At 42.0% G+C, this 20,306-nt stretch overlaps 1 protein-coding gene across 3 annotated transcripts in view; it reads left to right on the forward strand.

Annotated features, from left to right (window-relative positions):
• Positions 1 to 20,306, forward strand: part of LOC123999298 (glutamate receptor 3-like) — a 124,907-nt gene that overhangs the window by 44,692 nt on the left and 59,909 nt on the right. For all 3 annotated transcript variants that reach the window (XR_006832424.1, XM_046304909.1, XM_046304910.1), the window contains exon 4: positions 16,866 to 17,053. Coding sequence is in view for 2 of the 3 variants with exons in the window: in XM_046304909.1 (XP_046160865.1) it covers positions 16,866 to 17,053 (188 nt within the window). In the remaining variant the exon portion in view is untranslated. The remainder of the gene's footprint in view (positions 1 to 16,865; positions 17,054 to 20,306) is intronic.

Below are 20,306 nucleotides of genomic sequence, written 5' to 3' on the forward strand. Positions count from 1 at the left end.
GGCTACTGTACTGTAAGGCTGGCTGTAGAGAGATACATACTGTACTGGACCAGGCTACTGTACTGTAAGGCTGGCTGTAGAGGGAGACATACTGTACTGTAAGGCTGGCTGTAGAGAGAGACATACTGTACTGGACCAGGCTACTGTACTGTAAGGCTGGCTGTAGAGGGAGACATACTGTACTGGACCAGGCTACTGTACTGTAAGGCTGGCTGTAGAGGGAGACATACTGTACTGTAAGGCTGGCTGTAGAGAGATACATACTGTACTGGACCAGGCTACTGTACTGTAAGGCTGGCTGTAGAGGGAGACATACTGTACTGTAAGGCTGGCTGTAGAGAGGGAGAGACAAACTGTACTGGACCAGGCTACTGTTGGAGCAGGTATTCTGTTTACAATACCATGTTCTTGCTGTAATTAGAAACTGGGGATAGGACAAAATGCAGAGGCTGACAGTTCCACAACGTTTCTCACTTGTGTAAACCAACCATTTACTATTCATCATAGTGTAAAACTATAGTGTATGTCCTCTGTCGACCATTTCCAGTTTTTCCTCTGGCCAAGGGAGATCTTAGTTGCCTTTATCCTCTCTGGCCCATGAGAGGTTAGTATAACCAAATGTTGAGCTTCTAAGAAATAATTAGAGTTCTAAAAAATATTAGATCACATTTGGGCTAAAATACATTCTGCCCTTTTGTACATGTATTTTTGAATGGTCTGGCGATGGTGAGAGATATTCACTGTATTGTGATTGTGTACTGGTTTTATATACAGTAGAGTGTATTCAAAGTGCTGTTGAGCCTACGTCGAGACAGCTTTATTACAGTGCTTTGTAGAGGTTTACTTGCTGGCTTACCTTACGATGTACAGTATAACTTTGGTGCTTTATCCATCATCTCATCCAACCATGTTGTGCATCGTTCAACTAGAAAAAGACTGCTCACTTCTAACCCATCTTTCTCACTGACGTTTATTTCAAAAATGCTTGTCTTTTCAAATCTTCCCTCTCCATCAGCACAGCAACCTAATTGAGATGTTAGTAGCTAACACCCTTTCCTTATGTTGTTCCAGATGTTTTATCCCTTCCTAAACCATGTTAAGACGGTGCCAATTGCTTTGAAATTGGGGGCCTCATGTCAGAAGCATGGACACGGGCCATGTGTCTCAGTGTCTGTGTGTCTGCGGCAGGCCGTACCAGCGGATAATTGCTTGGCTGCTGTGGTGGAGGAAAGGTGATTACGAGGTTTATTGTCTCTCCCGGGCAAAATCAACCTTCCTCCATGTGCCTCCTGATTCACCCTACAGCTCTCCTTGACTTATGGAGGCCCTTCCACCTCCTGTGTCTGGATCAGATCGCCACCATCTGTAACATACTCCCATTTCCACAGAATGACAGGAAACAGTAAAGAACTCCATCCCGCCAGACGGATAACAGGAGAGAAGAGCCCTATCAACTCACTGTGGTATTTTGTGTCATAGGAAATAGATTTTTGGAAAAGCAATAGATGAAGCTTTTTGGGGGGTCTTTGGCCTGCAGCAACATTGGCTGCTTTAGCCACTGTAGTTTGGAGTCTTACCCCACATGCTGTGCTGTGCATGCCTTTACCTACAGCTTGTGTTTGCTCTGAGGCAAGAAAGGCTAGAGAGCCCTCCTGCTCCTCCTGTTCCTAGCACCCCTCACTGTTCTGTTCCCCACATGGATTGGGAGATGTTTCGGCTTTACAGTGATCACCACCCATCTAATATATATATATAATATATGCCATTTTAGCAGACGCTTTTATCCAAAGCGACTTACAGTCATGTGTGCATACATTCTACGTATGGGTGGTCCCGGGGATCGAACCCACTACCCTGGCGTTACAAGCGCCATGCTCTACCAACTGAGCTACAGAACCCCTCTAAATTCCACATGTTCTAAAAGGACATACTAAATGTCATATTACTATTAGGTACACTGATATTGACTCCCTGTTACAACTACATGAGGGAGCCATTTGAAATTGGGAAGGCTCTTAAATTCGGAGGCAGGAGCAATGTCTGTTTGTATTGACATCCCGTGACAGAGTATGATAGCATTAGGGCACTAAAGCAGAGAAGAATTCCAGTGGGATGATTTCTCCATCACTGATGACAAAGCCACCAAACACACCTGGACACTCAAAAAAAGAGACAGAGAAATATATATGACTCTAGTCCCTTTTTCTTCACAAAAAGCATGAAAATGGGAATAGTAATGGATGCAAATTACAGTCTCCTGGATCGCAGTGAGGTGAACCCTATCATGGCTGAAAGTCTTGCTCAGGTTCTGAGACACTGTGTTGTAATAGGAAGATTTGTTACTGTGTCAAGGTACAATAACATAGGAATCTCCTGCTTGCAAAATAAACACCCAAAGATTTCGACCCTGCCTTCACTGTCCATGGAGCTTTCGATTTCCAATGTGATTTGGCCCCTTAGTGAGAGTCTCTCACACCGGCTGTCATGTTCTCCTCTTTCAACCTCTGTATCACATCGATTCCACCTCGCCATCATGCTGGAAATACTTAGAATATCCTGTCTCCATAATTGTGTTGAATCTGAATCACATTGAATAGGATTTTCCTATTGAATCATTGAAGAGTGTTTTGAGGTCTTTACCACTAGTTCCTGTTAACAGAAATGGGAGTTCAGTTAGTATACCTGCCCGTGTTCTGCTTGAAGAACACCTCAAGTCCTTTAACAATAATCATTCAAAAAGGAGAATGTGTTTGAATGGAATTCATTTGTGCCTTTGAATTATAGCTAGATCCGGTTAGTGTTTGCATTATGAATTAATATTTGGGAGCATTGCCTTTAAATTGTTTAACTTGGGTCAAATGCTTCAGGTAGCCTTCCACAATCTTCCCACAGTAAGTTGGGTGAATTCTGGTCCATTCGTCCTAACAGAGCTGGTGTAACTGAATCAGGTTTGTAGGCCTCCTTGCTCACACACGCTTTTTCAGTTCTGCCCACACATTTTCTATAGGATTGAGGTCAGGGCTTCGTGATGGCCACTCCAATACCTTGACTTTGATGTCCTTAAGCCATTTTGCCACAACTTTGGAAGTATGCTTGGGGTCATTGTCCATTTGGAAGATCCATTTGCAACCAAGCTTTAACTTCCTGACTGATGTCTTGAGATGTTGCTTCAATATATCCACATAATTTTCCTGTCTCATGATGCCATCTATTTTGTGAAGTGCACCAGTCCCTCCTGCAGCAAAGCAACCCCCACAACATGATGCTGCCATCCCCGTGCTTCACGGTTGGGATGGTGTTCTTTGGCTTGCAAGCCTCCCCTTTTCCTCTTAACATAATGATGGTCATTATGGCCAAACAGTTCTATTTTTGTTTCATCATACCAAAGGACAGTTCTCCAAAAAGTACGATCTTTGTCCCCATGTGCAGTTGCAAACCGTAGTCTTTTTTATGGCGATTTTGGAGCAGTGGTTTCTTCCTTGTTGAGCGGCCTTTCAGGTTATGTCGATATAGGACCCATTTTACTGTGGATATAGATACTTTGTACCTGTTTCCTCCAGCATCTTCACAAGGTCCTTTGCTGTTGTTCTGGGATTGATATGCACTTTTCGCACCAAAGTATGTTCATTTCTAGGAGACAGAACACGTCTCCTTCCTGAGTGGTATGGCGGCTGCGTGGTCCCATGGTGTTTATACTTGCGTACTCTTGTTTGTACAGATGAACGTGGCACCTTCAGGCATTTAGAAATTTCTCCCAAGGATGAAGCAGACTTGTGGAGGTCAACAGTTTTATTTCTGAGGTCTTGGCTGATTTCTTTTGATTTTCCCTTGATGTCAAGCAAAGAGGCACTGAGTTTGAAGGTAGGCCTTGAAATACATCCACACGTAAACCTCCAATTGACTCCAATTGTGTCAATTAGCCTATCAGAAGCTTCTAAAGCCATGACATACTTTTCTGGATTTTTGCAAGCTGTTTAAAGGCACATTCAACTTAGTTTATGTAAACTTCTTAAGTTCTTAATCTGTCTTAATCTGTCTGTAAACAATTGTTGGACAAATTACTTGTGTCAATCACAAAGTAGATGTCCTAACCCACTTGCCAAAACTATAGTTTGTTAACAAGAAATGTGTGGAGTGGTTGAGAAAAATAGTTTTAATGACTCCAACCTAAGTTTATGTAAACTTCCGACTTCAACTGTATCTTGTTGAATATGCCATAGAGCGCATTCATTTTTAATATGAGAAATCAAATCGTTTTCATATAATATCCACAAGCAGACAGACACACACTCCTGTGAGAGCGGTCTACTTTCTGTTTGTCAGTCATTTTATGTGATTAACGGGAAATAATGTGTATTTATATTTTACTGCCTGCATAAATAATGTAATATTAACTGACTGCCCCCTTTCTTGTAGGATATAGGGCTTTGTAATAAACCTTTTGTTTCCTTGCTTTGGATTCATCTTATGAAATCATTTTAACCAAAGTCTACAAACTAACAGGCAAAAGGACAGTTTTTCTCTGGTCCCTATGTTACCCCTGACACTCGGTGAAGGTAGGGGTTGAGGTGGAAAATTGCATTTGTATGGAGTAAAATCACAGCTCCCCTGCTATATGCCTCACTGGCTTCCTCTCTGCAAGGAAACATCTGATTAATTGCACAGTGCTAAATGGTTGCGTTCAGCAGTCAGGCACAGGCTCATTAACACAGTGTGGGTGAAAGAGAGAGAGAGCGAGAGAGAGAGACGACGTGGCACAAACCTGCTGCTTCACTCCCTCTCCTCTCCATCTCCGTGAGCTCTCTACATCACCTTCGCTTCCAGCCCAGCCCGGGCCTCTCCGCACAAATCAATGAGCACAGGCAGCCTGCTGTGGCTAAACGCTGTTTATCTCTTCTTCCCCATCACTGCCTCTGCCTGCCGTCTGCGTGGTCCCTCTCTCCCGCACTCATTAGCTCTGCCTTGGGACTCCAAGACTTCAGTTGGCTTTTAACATCTCTAAGTCAAGTCCTTATTCTCTATGGGACCTGTGTGTCTCTCTCTGGGGGGCCCAACCTGATGCGGAACATGGAGAACATTGGGTCGGTCCAATTTGGAGCTCTGTATCCTTAGAGAGCTCTGTGATGCCTAACAAATCCTCTTTGAATCCCCAATTGTATTAACTTTAGAGATAGATGATACAAACTGGGTCTGTTGACTGCAAAGCTTTAGATAAACTGCAACTTGATGGAAGTACTGTACAGTGTGTTTTAAACAAGGAATGGTCAGTCAGAGTATCAGATGGAGGTAAAAGTGGGGTGGTGTGTTGCAGTGTGTGGATGGGTATACTGGGTGGGTGGGTGTACTGTATGGGTGTATGTTGATCTTATTGTTTGTGTTTTGTAAGGCTCTCTCTGTGTGCGTGCACTGTGGAATGACCTCATTGATGAAAAGCGATGACTCATAGCGCATTCACAGCAGAGAGTCTGTAGCTGGAGCATCTGTTCTCCCCGAGTGCCTCTGCTCTCCCCTCTGAACAAAACCAAGCCTGCCCACCTTCCTGCCAGAGGCCCCAAATGGTCACCATGTGTCCAGGCACATTCAAGCATGTAGAGGTAGTGGAATGGGAGGAAAATCTGTGGTTTGTGCTGTGCTGCAGACCACATAGAATAGTATAGTACTTGGCTACAATATTGTGCCACAACACACTGTTGCGGTGTGCTGCATATTCAGGATTAAAATGTGTTAATTATGATTATAGACTGTGTTATAGCTTCTTTTTTAATCTAGCTTTGACATTTCCTCTTAGGAAATACAGTATGGTATGCAGGTATGCAGGGTGGTATACCAGCAGCATACTACCCTGCATACCACTGCTGGCTTGCTTCTGAAGCTAAGTAGGGTTGGTCCTGGTCAGTTCCTGGATGGGAGACCAGATGCTGCTGGAAGTGGTGTTGGAGGGCCAGTAGGAGGCACTCTTTCCTCAGTGGGGACACTGCCCTGTGTAGGGTGCTGTATTTCAGATGGGACGTTAAATGGGTGTCCTGGCTCTCTGAGGTCATTAAAGATCCCATGGAACTTATCGTAAGAGTAGGGGTGTTAACCCCGGTGTGCTGGCTAAATTCCCAATCTGGCCCTCAAACCATCATAGTCACCTGATAATCCCCAGTTTACAATTGGCTCATTCATCCCCCTCCTCTCCCCTGTAACTGTTCCCCACGTCGTTGCTGCAAATGAGAACATGTTCTCAGTCAACTTACCTGATAAAATAACAGATAAATAAACAGTATCAGGAGGTGCAGGTTAGTAGAGGGAGAAAGGGAGCTTGTTAGGAGTAAGTTGTTCTGGTTTGGATATCACATTGATTTCTGTATGTTGAGGCTGACTATTTTGCACTCTTGATGCATTTTGAACTCAATCGTGAAGCACAGAGACAAATGTTATCATGCTATTTCGGAGTGATAAACAAATGACAAGGATGTAGAGGGAACTAACAGTAACAATTAAGTGTCCCAATATAGAATCACAGTGTTGCTATAATAATAGCATTTACACCAGATATATCAGAGTCCTCCATAATGTGACACACACCAATTCTACATTCCCATTATTTATCTGGGACCACATTTAGAGTGTGTTATATATGTGTATTTGTATTTATTTGTTAGGGGGTAGATCAACTTTAATATTGCAGATAGATTATGGCTTCCATCAATACAATTGTCCGCACAATTTCCAATCCCCCATATATATTTTTGTAAATGTACAGTACCAGTCAAAGGTTTGGACACACCTACTCATCCAAGGGTTTTTCTTTATTTCTACTATTTTCTTTATTTCTACTACTACTTTATTTCTACTATTATCTGCATTGTAGAACACATATGGAATCATGTAGTAGCAAAAAATTATTAAACAAATTAAAATATATTTTAGATTTCAGATTCTTCAAAGTAGCCGCCCTTTGTCTTGATGACAGCTTTGCACACTCTTGGGTTTTTTGGACCAAGCAAGTTTCTTCTTCTTATTGTTGTCCTTTAGTAGTGGTTTCGTTGCAGCAATTTGACCATGAAGGCCTGATTCACGCAGTCTCCTCTGAACCGTTAAAATGTGTCTTTTACTTGAACTCTGTGAAGCATTTATTTGGCCTGCAATTTCTAAGGCTGGTAACTCTAATGAACTCATCCTCTGCAGCAGAGGTAACTCTGGGTCTTCCTTTCCTGTGGCGGTCCTCATGAGAGCCAGTTTCATCATAGCGTTGGATGGTTTTTGCGAATGCACTTGAAGAAACTTGAAAAGTTCTTGAAATTTTCCGCATTGACTGACTTTCATGTCTTAATTAAAGTAATGATGGACTATCATTTCTCTTCGCTTGTTTGAGGGGTCTTGCCATAATATGGACTTGGTCTTTTACCAAATAGGTCTATCTTCTGTATACCACCACTACCTTGTCACAACACAACTGATTGGATCAAATGCATTAAGAAGAAAATACATTCCACAAATGAATTTTTAACAAGACATACAAGAGTTACCTGCCAAGAGTGTGCAAAGCTGTCGTCAAGGCAAAGGGTGGCTACTTTGAAAAATCTCAAATATAAAATATATTTTTGGTTACTACAGTACATGATTCCATATGTGTTATTTCATAGTTTTGATATCTTCACTATTATTCTTCAATGTAGAAAGTATTTAAAAAATCAAGTATAATCCGGGAATGAGTAGGTGTGTCCAAACTTTTGACTGGTACTATATATGTAATATATACAGTTGAAGTCGAAAGTTTAGTTTGGAGTCATTAAAACTCGTTTTTCAACCACTCCACCAATATCTTGTAAACAAACTATAGCTTTGTCAAGTCGGTTAGGACATCTACTTTGTGCATGACACAAGTACTTTGTCCAACAATTGTTTACAGACATATTATTTCACTTATAATTCACTGTATCACAATTCCAGTGGGTCAGAAGTTTACATACACTAAGTTGACTGTGCCTTTAAACAGCTTAGAAAAGTGCACAAAATGTCATCTAAAATTGTTGAATAAGTTTCCTGTAAACAATAGATAATATATTCCTTCTCTTTTAGCCAGATAAATACTGATAGTCTTTTCTTATTATCTGCTAAGCCATTACAATTGCACTACACTATCATTCAGGCAGTAACAAGGCACTATCCAAAAGGCCCCAGTGTTGTCGCACCTTGACTATTGTTCAGTAGTGTGGTCAGATGACACAAAAAAGGACTTAGGGAAATTGCAATTGGCACAGAACAGGGAAGCACGTCTGGCCCTTGGATGTACACAGAGAGCTAATATTAATAATATGCATGTCAATCTCTCCTGGCTGAAAGTGGAGGAGAGATTGACTTCTTCACTACTTGTATTATTGAGAGGTTTTTACATGTTGAATGGCACACAGCTCGGACACCCATGCATACCCCACAAGACATGCCACAAGAGGTCTCTTCATAGTCCAGAACAGGCTATGGGAGGTGCACAGTACTACATAGAGCCATGACAACATGGAACTCTATTCAAGTAACTGATGCAAACAGTAAAATTAGATTTATAAAACAGATTAAAAAACACCTTATGGAACAGCGGGGACTGTGAAGCAACACAAACAGGCACAGACACATGCATACACACACACACGATAACATACACACTATACACACACATACACATGGATTTAGTACCCTAGATGGTGGTGGTGGAGCAGGTGCCTGAGGCCACACAGTGTTTTGTGAAATCTGAATGTATTGTAATGTTTTTAAAATGGTATAAACTGCCTTAATTTTGCTGAACCCCAGGAAGAGAAATCTGGGAATGGATTGTAATGTTTTTTAAATTGTATAAACTGCCTTAATTTTTCTGGACCCCAGGAAGAGTAGCTTCTGCCTTGGATTCATAATAAATACTAATACAAATACAAAAATCATCACAAGCATCAGTCTTTCTGACTGGTCTGTACTCATCTTTCTTTAAGCAGCTAGTATTTCCGACTGGTCTGTACTCATCTTTCTTTAAGCAGCTAGTATTTCAGCACTGGGCTGAAACAGCTCCTACTAACACTGCTTCCAATGCTGCAGCCTTGTGTGGTTCAGTGCCATTTTCAGATATTTTTTCCCCCTGCTTTTCCCTGCTCCCTGTTCTAAGTTGCTAATATTTCAGAACCTTGGACAGTTCCACTCTATACTACTGGCTCTGACTGCAGAAACCAGTATTTCAGCACTGGACAGTTCTCTTCTCTCTACTGCTTGCTTGGTTGGTGCTGTGACTGCCCCTACGGCTGCTGCTGCTGCTGCTGGGGAAAAATAAAGAAATCAATACACAGGATGCAGACAGAAATAGTGTTTCAGAGAGAAAAGAAAACCAGCACAGTCACTGACCTTAAAATGTCATGTATGCATACCTTTAACATTGACATGTAATGTGACTCATTTCGGTATTATCCTAGGTATGTAATTGTTCAATATTTAAAATGTGTTGGTATTTAAACCCCATTGTTATATAGCCTTTGTATCTCTGACAGAATAAGTCCCTTGTATTTGTATCCTGTGCTATCATAGTATGTGGAAAAACTGACATTAGGAGACAAATGTACACACATCCATTCTAAACAAAAGCAAGAGAGGAGCCCAGGAGCAAGAGGCTTATAATGGCCAGGATGAGTCTCTCTCTCATTTTCTCTCTCTCCTCAGCTGACTGCACTAGTCTCAGCTGCTCGCAGGAGAAATAGCAGAAATTTCAATAGCATAAAAAACATTGTGGAGGCGTAGCCTGGGGAAAATAATGGAGGAGTCAGCAAACCCTTTGTGCCTCTGCAGCTCAACCAAATATGATTTACTTTATGAATTCTAAACATCTCCTAAGGAGATCCACAGTCTGTCACATCTAATCTGGCCTGACCATGTGACTTAAAATGGCATAATAATGAACTGGGTGACTAATAGAACTTGCCCCTGCTTTATTACACACTGTTTTGTTTATACCGTCCTCTGCTCACTTGTCTCTGGCCACTGGTCTCCAAAGCCTTTCATCTATTTTGGGACACAAGCTTTCAGGATAATGCATGGGCCATTTGAACAGTGGTCTTTCTGCATTATGAAAGACTTAATATGCTGTGTTCGGTACATGGTTTGCCCAAGATGAAAGGCCATTTTTGTTTGTTTAAGAGATGGGTGTTCTGTAGGTAATTGAGCAGAAACATGGGACTGTACGTGCAGCTTTACTCTCAAGGAGAAAGCCAGCCAGCAAACTCAATTTTGTGAAATCTGGTGCAGGGAAGTGGAATGCCTCTCTCTGCAGTAGCTCTTGTTGTTTTTTTCTCTCTGACTTAAGCTTTGAGATTTTTGGAGCTTTCTCTAAAAGTGGTCTCAGAAGCTTTGTGTGACTTCACCTCGGTGATGCACTGCTCAGCTTTGGGCAAGCCATCACAGCAAATAACTCTGATGCCTGCCCCGAGAGAGATATTAAAAGAGGTCACCATCTCCTGGGAGGCAGCAGGGGAAGACTGAGTCAGAGTTGAGGGCACACAGCATCCATGATGCTGCAGCCACCATGATGCTATCCACCACCTGAGACAGCATATTGTCCACTCTACTTCTCATAACCTCCAAATGGCACAGCATACTATCCACACTACACTTATCTACACTTATATCCTCGAACTGAAATCAAATAATATCAGAACCTCTCTACACATTATCCATACTGCTCACCACCTACAGTAAAACCTGTCTTTATCAATCCTTCCCATATACAAAGACCATATGCAAATCACACTGCTTTGGGCTTGGAATTAGGTGCTGTCCCAGATGTAGTCAGTCTTTGTTTATTTATAACTGTATATTTTGAATGGTTACTAATACCCTTCAATTGTTACATATGAAAAAAATACTATATATAGCTTTCACTGACTCAAATTATCTAAATACATTTTTTGGTATATCAAGAGAAATAGAGAAGCATCAGGAACATTTTTATGTCTTACTCTACTCAAATAGCCCAATTATGATAATTGACACTGACAAATGTCAGGGGTTGTAATTGTTCTTTTGAAGAAATTAGACATTTTCTCGGCTTTCTGCATAATCATTTTGACCTTTCACACTCCACGCTGAGGCAGGGAATTATGTTCATGTGAGGAAATGTAAATGAACCTAGTGTGATGACAACCAAGAAGGTTTATATTCCAGTCAAGGTCCCCACCATTAAAATTATATTTTGAACGTTCCTCGTTCATACATTCACCATGTCTAGTTTTCAAAGATTTGATACTGAGTACAAAATCATTTATGTTTTTCTTTCTGACAAAAATTGGTTCAATTGAGTATCGAGCGTCAGAGAGATTTTTTTTTTGTTTGCTGCATTTGTTTTTACTGCATCATCTGACAGGATGTCAGATATTACACTTGAATGGAGTGTCTGTCAAGTTGGACTTCAGATGATAGACATCTAGTGTTGAGGACTTGATGTGAATAAAGGTGTCAACCCTGACCCTGAGCTCTGTAGCTAGGACTCATTTCCACACAAATGATGTTTCCCAATTGGTCAGCAGGCTGTACTAAAAATCATTCAGGTGAATGTTTCTACGGTATCAAATGTTTTTAAAAGAAATGTACTACTATAGGTCATCTTTAAAACATTTCCCTCACAAAATGTCTTACTTTCATCCCAATTATACATTGCCTTGTGACAATATGCCCCAGATTTCTGAATATTTCATGTGTTTTTTATTATGGGCTGTACAATTGACAGTTCATAAATGCTCTTGATGGTCGCCCTGCCCGCTGGCTTCTGTGATATGTACCATCTGTTTACGTCTAAAAACCTTGCACCAACATTCACTCACTTTGTTGTTTGCACCACTGAGTGACACTATGTTCATCTCACACACAGCAGACAGAAGATGCCAATATCCAGAATGTTGTTCCTTTTAGCATTGTGATGCCATGACATCCCCTGTTTATATTTTCTGCCAGAATTATTGGTCATTTATTTTTCATCTCCAAGTATTTTAACTTGTCAATGTTTCAGAACACGTTTAGCATTGAGAAAAACATAATAACGTCTGAATCCCAAAACTTCCAGATCAGCTTAGAGGCAGAAGATTGATACAAAATATAAGTCATGAGGGAATCATTTCTAAATCCTCCCAAATCCTTTTTCTTCATAAGCAGCTGGTAACATGTTTAAAATGTCAGGCTTTACCCAGTGTACTCTATACAATATGTAGTCTCAGGGAAGCTGGTGAAAAACACCTCATATTTCAGCATTTGCTTTTTAATTTCCTCTGTGCTGCTATGCTATCAGACATAGACTGCAGTCTTTTCTCTCTCTTAATATGCTGTGGGGATGGATGATAAAAGCACAGTGTTTTTCAGTGTGACCTGATGGTGCTTCTACAATGACAGAATAAGCCCCTGTCCTTTCAACCAGGGGTCAGCTCCTGGGTTTTATCTTATCTGGCTGTCATTCACAGTGTGCTGGGATATGGCCAGACGCATGAAAACCGTTGTTGACTCTCCCAACCTTTAGAAATATCAGACGTGCATACACGGCTCTCCCTGCTCCTCGCTGCTCTTCCAGTCGCCACCTGAGTGGGTGATGGTGATGTAGCCGTGCTCAGTCCTTCACAGCCGCCTGTCTTATAAAAGGCAATGTCTGATTGGACAACCTTCTGCAGTGGTCTCTTGAGTGAAGGTCACTAACGTAGGAGAGGATATAGAGGAGAGTGGCTGGCTGAGTCTCTGGCTGTGCGCAGAATTCTTATGTGCTCTAGCTAGCTAGTCTGTGGTAGTTCTTCACTTCACAGCTCCATATACAGTGGGGCAAAAAAGTATTTAGTCAGCCACCAATTGAAATGCTTCTTACGAAGTCACTCCTTCGTTGCCCGGGCGGTGTGTTTGGGATCATTGTCATGAAAGACCCAGCCACGTTTCATCTTCAATGCCCTTGCTGATGGAAGGAGGTTTTCACTCAAAATCTCACGATACATAGTCCCATTCATTCTTTCCTTTACACGGATCAGTCGTCCTGGTCCCTTTGCAGAAAAACAGCCCCAAAGCATGATGTTTCCACCCCCATGCTTCACAGTAGGTATGGTGTTCTTTAGATGCAACTCAGCATTCTTTGTCCTCCAAACACGACGAGTTGAGTTTTTACCAAAAAGTAAATTAAATTACTATTTTTGTTTCATCTGACCATATGACATTCTCCCAATCTTCTTCTGGATCATCCAAATGCTCTCTAGCAAACTTCAGATGGGCCTGGGCATGTACTGGCTTAAGCAGGGGGACACGTCTGGCACTGCAGGATTTGAGTCCCTGGCGGTGTAGTGTGTTACTGATGGTAGGCTTTGTTACTTTGGTCCCAACTCTCTGCAGGTCATTCACTAGGTCCCCCCGTGTGGTTCTGGTATTTTTGCTCACTGTTCTTGTGATAATTTTGACCCCAAAGGGTGAGATCTTGGGTGGAGCTTATCAGTGGTCTTGTATGTCTTCCATTTCCTAATAATTGCTCCCACAGTTGATTTCTTCAAGCCAAGCTGCTTACCTATTGCAGATTCAGTCTTCCCAGCCTGGTGCAGGTCTACAATTTTGTTTCTTGTGTCCTTTGACAGCTCTTTGGTCTTGGCCATAGTAGAGTTTGGAGTGTGACTGTTTGAGGTTGTGGACAGGTGTCTTTTATACTGATAACAAGCTCAAACAGGTGCCATTAATACAGGTAACGAGTGGAGGACAGAGGAGAAACTCTTAAAGAAGAAGTTGCAGGTCTGTGAGAGCCAGAAATCTTGCTTGTTTGTAGGTGACCAAATACTTATTTTCCACCATAATTTGCAAATAAATGCATAAAAAAATCCTACAATGTGATTTTCTGGATTTTTTTTCTCATTTTGTCTGTCATAGTTGAAGTGTACCTATGATGAAAAGTACAGGCCTCTCTCATCTTTTTAAGTGGGAGAACTTGCACAATTGGTGGCTGACTAAATACTTTTTTGCCCCACTGTATCTACATATACAGCAGTAGATCCATTTATGCCTACAACTAGCGTTCTAGACGGTTTAAAGTATCCATGAACACTCATAACATGTTTCCTCCATTTGACGTGAATTAAAATGCTCCTTTCACATGGAAAGTAACATGCTGAAACTGTGATGGCTGGCTGTTAGTGGAGGTACTGTGAGATGTTTTGGGCTACAGGTGTCTTTAGACTGGGCTGTCAAAGTGTTTTTATACAGAGGTCCCTGGCGTGCCAGTAGCAGGTTGGACAAAGTGACAGTTGCGCATATAGAGAACAGTGTGGATGCTTAATGTGGATGGGCCCAGCAGGGGTGCACTGCAAAGACCGCATCAGCATTAGCATAATCTACACTGACTGCTTCAGCATCAGTAATAATATTCATCATTTTATTGAATCAGCGATTTTATCCCAAGCTCTAAGAGGAAGAGATAGCCAAGCGCATTTTGCTGCCTCTGCCCATTTAGCCAAGCCGACTATAGCGTGCTTGCTCTCGCACAAAGCCTTCCTCAACTGCAGCGTTTTATCTGTCTATTACTTCCAAGTCACCACATAATGACCTACTGCTACCACACATTTCCACCATCGCTGATACGTATATATGTTTTCTTTCATTACTCTATTCTAGGTCTGTATATTACTATGCATGAATAATCCAGTGGTAGCACATCATTATTCATTGTGTTGTAAGGAGTGTTATTAAATAACATTCATATTTTGATAAGGCTATTACCCATAAAGGGGTGCGGCTCTCGCTGTATAACCCCCATTTCAGGCCCGCAGTTTGACCTTGAGTTGACATAATGGACGATGCATTGATCTTCTGAAAAGAAAACATGTCCTGGGTTGTAACTCCGCCCCTTTTGTAACTCCGCCCCTTTAAGGCCTGCTTGTCAGACCTAGAGCACTGTGATATCCATTATAACCTATACGTTGGAGGGGTAACACTGACATGATGTACCGCACAATTTGAATTTTAAATCACATTAATTCAGTTATTACAGACTGTGACAGCCGAGACACTGGGAGCTGAAATGAAAACCTATTCAATTGAAATTTTCCTCCAAAGCTTATTGGCATTGCACGTAGTATTTCTGCGAGACAGTTCCCCATCATAAAAAGCCCAGACTAGAATTTCTAGTTGCCTGTCCTGGAAGCTATAAGCTACTTTTCCATTTGACATACTTTGCCTTCTGTACCATTTATTTCACCCATGAAATGTGATATTGACAGGGCTGTCTTTTGGGAGGTTTTTTCTCATGGGCTCAAAGACTATTGTGGTTGTTTTTATGACAGAATGATACCATTCAAGTGGACAGAAAACATAAAATATTCATACCCTACACCAGTTGGCTAACAAACAGTACAAAACAGAACCTTTAAATTGACGATGATAAAAAGTGAGAAATGTGAAAGGGGGAGGGTGAGCACGCCCCCATCCACATCCATGGGGCGGCAGTGGAGCAGTTTGAGAGCTTCAAGTCCCTCAAGGTCCAAATCACTAAGGACTTAAAATGGTCTACACACACACACACACACACACACACACACACACACACACACACACACACACACACACACACACACACACACACACACACACACACACACACACACACACACACACACACACACACACACACACACACACACACACACACACACACACACACACACAGTTGTGAAAAGGTGCGACAGTGCCTCTTCCCCCTCAGGAGGTTGAGCAAGTTTGGCATCGGCCTTCAAATCCACAAAAAGTTCAACAGTGGCACCATTGAGAGCATCTTGACTGGCTGCATCACTGCTTGGTACGGGAACAGCACCGCCCTCGATTGCATTGTGCTACAGAGGGTGGTGCGGACAGCCCAGTACATCACTGGGGCTGAGCTCCCTGCCATCCAGGACCTCTATATCAGACGGTGTGAAAGGAAGGCCCGGAAAATCATTAAATACTCCAGTCACCCAAGATATAGACTGTTCTCTCTGCTCTCGCACGGCAAGCAATACCGGTGCATCAAGTCTGACACCAACAGGCTTCTGAACAGTTTCTATCCCCAAACCATAAGAGGTGTTAAATATCTCAAATGCTAAATAGCTAAAATAATGGCTACACAGACTGAGTTGACCCTTGTAATTGTAATTGTAATGCACACACACAGGACTCTACACATTCACGCACACAGACACTCCAACACACACATAACATGCACACATTTATACCACAGGAGGTTGGTGGCACCTTAATTGGAGAGGACGGGCTCGTGTTAATGGCTGGAGCGGAATCAGTGGAATGGTATTTAATACATCTAACACATGGTTTCCATGGTTTCCGTGCTGTTTGATTCCATTCCATTTGCTCCATTCCAGCCATTATTATGAGCCGTCCTCCCCTCAGCAGCCTCCACTGATTCATACTGACTGGACACACACTCACATACAATCTTTATTTACGCCACTGCTACTCTGTTTATCATACATCCTGATGCCTAGTCACCTTACCAATATACATATCTACCTCTATCACTCCAGTATCTCTGCACATTGTAAATATGGTATTGGAACTGTAGCTTCTTACTTTCTTGTGTTCTTTTATTTCTGATTTCTTCTTTTTGTTTCTTGTGTGTTTTTGTTCTCTTATGTTATTACAGCATTGATGGGTTTAGAGCTTGCAAGAAATGCATTTCATCGTACTTGTGCACGTGACTAGAATGTGTCCAGATTTTATGGTCAAAGAGCTTTGTATTTTGACTTTACAGTAACTATGACGTGATTAAGTACACCGCTCTCCTCTGCAAACGACCACAAACCCACCTTTCCCATTCTACTGTATGTGACTGATCCCCTCTCTCTCCTCTCCAGGTTTCTCTATCCTTCAAGCCATCATGGAGTCAGCAGTGGCCAATAACTGGCAGGTGACGGCCCGGTCGGTGGGCAGCATAGTGGACCCTACAGAGTACAAACGCATCATTGAGGAGATGGACCGTAGGCAGGAGAAACGCTTCCTCATCGACTGTGAGGTTGGAAGAATCAACACCATCCTGGAACAGGTATAGTACTGTGGGCCTTAAAGGCCCAGTGCAGTCAAAAATGTGATTTTCCTGTTTTAAATATACACTCACTGGCCGGTTTATTAGCTACACCCATCTAGTACCAGGTCGGACCCCCCTTTGCCTCCAGAAAACCTGAATTCTTCGGGTGAATTCTACAATTCAGAAACGTTCCACAGGGAGGTTGGTCCATGCTAATGCGATGGCATCACGCAGTTGCTGCAGATTGGATGACAGTGCATTACTGCTGTGAACAGCCCGTTCCATTTCATCCTAAATATGCTCTATTGTGTTGAGGTCTGGGGACTGTGCAGGCTGCTTAAGTAAACTGAACTCCAGGCAATGTTTTTCCACTCCTCAATTGTCTAATGTTTGTAATCAAATCAAATCCAATTTATTTATATAGCCCTTCGTACATCAGCTGATATCTCAAAGTGCTGTACAGAAACCCAGCCTAAAACCCCAAACAGTAAGCAATGCAGGTGTTGAAGCATGTTGGCTAGGAAAAACTCCCTAGAAAGGCCAAAACCCAGGAAGAAACCTATAGAGGAACCAGGCTATGAGAGATTGCGTGGAGATTGGAGCCGCTTCTTGTTTTTAGCTGACAGGAGTGGAACACGGTGTGATCGTCTATTGAAATATCCCATCCGTGACAAGGATCGATGAGTTGTGCGTTCTGAGATACTGTTCTGCACACCACTGTTGTGCTGCACCGTTAATTGTCTATTTGTGTCCTGCCTGTTAGCTTGCAGGATTCTTGCCATTCTCCTTTGACCTTTCTCATGAACGAGCTGTTTTCGCCCACAGGACTGTCGCTGACTGGATGTTTTCTGTTTGTCGCACCATTCTCTGTAAACCCTAGACACTGCTGTGTGTGAAAAGCCCAGGAGGGCGGCCGTTTCTGAGATACTGGATCCGGTGCATTTGGCACCGACAATCATACCATGCTCAAAGTTGCTTAGGTCACTTGTTTTGCTCATTCTATCTTTCAATCAAACAGTAACTGAATGCCTTGTTGCCTGCCTGTCTGCCTGCTTTATATAGCAAGCCCCGGCCACGTGACTCATTGTGTGTAGGAGCGATCGATTTTCGTGTACCTAATAAACTGTCCGGTGAGTGTATATATTTCAAATTTTGTTTTATTGGGATCCCCATTAGCCAGGACCATGGCGACAGCTAGTCTTACTGGGGTCCGACACATAACGAGAAATATAACATTACAGACAAAAGACTTTACAATTTACACACACACAAAGTAGGGCACATAAGGGAGAGGCATTGTGCCATGAGGTGAGATTTGACGATGTACTGATTCCATGGCACATGGTTTATGATTTGACATGCAAAACGACGACGGATTTAAAAATTCGAGTTTTTCAATATAAAGGATTATACTCAATTCTTGCAACCAATAGAATGTTATATATATGTGGCATACAACATTCCCAGCTCTGCAGATTTTGCTGCATGGAGGCAGAGTCATTAGATCATTTATTTTGGTACTGTCCACATGTAGCTCGTTTTTTGGTCACAGTCCAGAAATGGCTGAATAATTGTAACATTTACCTAGAGCTAACACTGCAGATAGCAATACTGGGTGATTTGAAAAGTCATAGTCAATTGATCAATAATATAATAATTATTTTAGTAAAAATGTGTGTCTTTAATTTACAATCTATGAGAATAGAAAGGTTCAGTACTTTTGTGAAGCATCACAGCACAGTTGAAGAATATGTCAACTTGAAACCCAGTATGGATGGTGTTAAGAGATAGATGGGAGGGGTTGAATGGAGCTGTAGGGTGGGACTAATAACAGCAAGATATCATTTAAATATGTCTAAAATGTATATAGGTTCAGAACTTTTGTGAAATAGCACAGTTACAAATATGGCAAATACAAATCAAACTGGATGGACATCAGAAATAGAGGAAGGCCAGGAAGGCCAGGACTAAAATGAAACAAAATATAACTATTGTAAAATAGATTGTGTATGTAAAATGTGATGTATGTACAGTCGTGGCCAAAAGTTTTGAGAATGACACAAATATTAATTTTCACAAAGTCTGCTGCCTCAGTTTGTATGATGGCAATTTGCATATATTCCAGAATGTCATGAAGAGTGATCAGATGAATTGCAATTAATTGTAAAGTCCCTCTTTGCCATGCAAATGAACTGAATCCCCCAAAACATTTCCACTGCATTTCAGCCCTGCCACAAAAGGCAGGGCTGAAATGGCTGGAGATCACTCTGTCATGCTGATTGAGTTCTAATAACAGACTGGAAGCTTCAAAAGGAGGGTGGTGCTTTGAATCATTGCTCTTCCTCTGTCAGCCATGGTTACCCGCAAGGAAACACATGCCGTCGTCATTGCTTTGCACAAAAAAGGCTTCACAGGCAAGGATATTGCTGCCAGTAAGATTGCACCTAAATCAACCATTTATCAGATCATCAAGAACTTCAAGGAGAGAGGTTCAATTGTTGTGAAGAAGGAATGGAATGGCAGCAGGCAGGTGTGAGTGCATCTGCACACACAGTGAGGCGAAGACTTTTGGAGGATGGCCTGATGTCAAGAAGGGCAGCAAAGAAGCCACTTCTCTCCAGGAAAACATCAGGGACAGACTGATATTCTGCAAAAGGTACAGGGATTGGACTCCTGAGGACTGGGGTAAAGTCCTTTTCTCTGATGAATCCCCTTTCCGATTTTTTGGGGCATCCGGAAAAAGCTTGTCCGTAGAAGACAAGGTGAGCGCTACCATCAGTCCTGTGTCATGCCAACAGTAAAGCATCCTGAGACCATTCATGTGTGGGGTTGCTCACTCACAATTTTGCCTAAGAAAGCAGCCATGAATAAAGAATGGTACCAACACATCCTTCGAGAGCAACTTCTCCCAACCATCCAGGAACAGTTTGGTGACAAACAATGCCTTTTCCAGCATGATTGTAACGGTTTTCTTCTGGTGAAAGAGAGGCGGACCAAAATGCAGCGTGGTTAGTTTTGTACATCTTTAATAAAGATGAAAGTACAACAATCTACAAAACAAGACACATGAAAAAAAAAACGAAACAGTCCTATCTGGTGCCACAAACACAAAGACAGGAACAATCACCCACAAGAGACCTAAAGAATATGGCTGCCTAAATATGGTTTCCAATCAGAGACAACAATAAACTCCTGCCTCTGATTGAGAACCACTCTAGGCAACCGTAGACTTACCTAGAGTACTAATCTAACCACAATCCCATAACTACAA

The sequence above is a fragment of the Oncorhynchus gorbuscha genome, linkage group LG16 (assembly GCF_021184085.1).
Source record: "Oncorhynchus gorbuscha isolate QuinsamMale2020 ecotype Even-year linkage group LG16, OgorEven_v1.0, whole genome shotgun sequence".
NCBI lineage: Eukaryota > Metazoa > Chordata > Actinopteri > Salmoniformes > Salmonidae > Oncorhynchus > Oncorhynchus gorbuscha.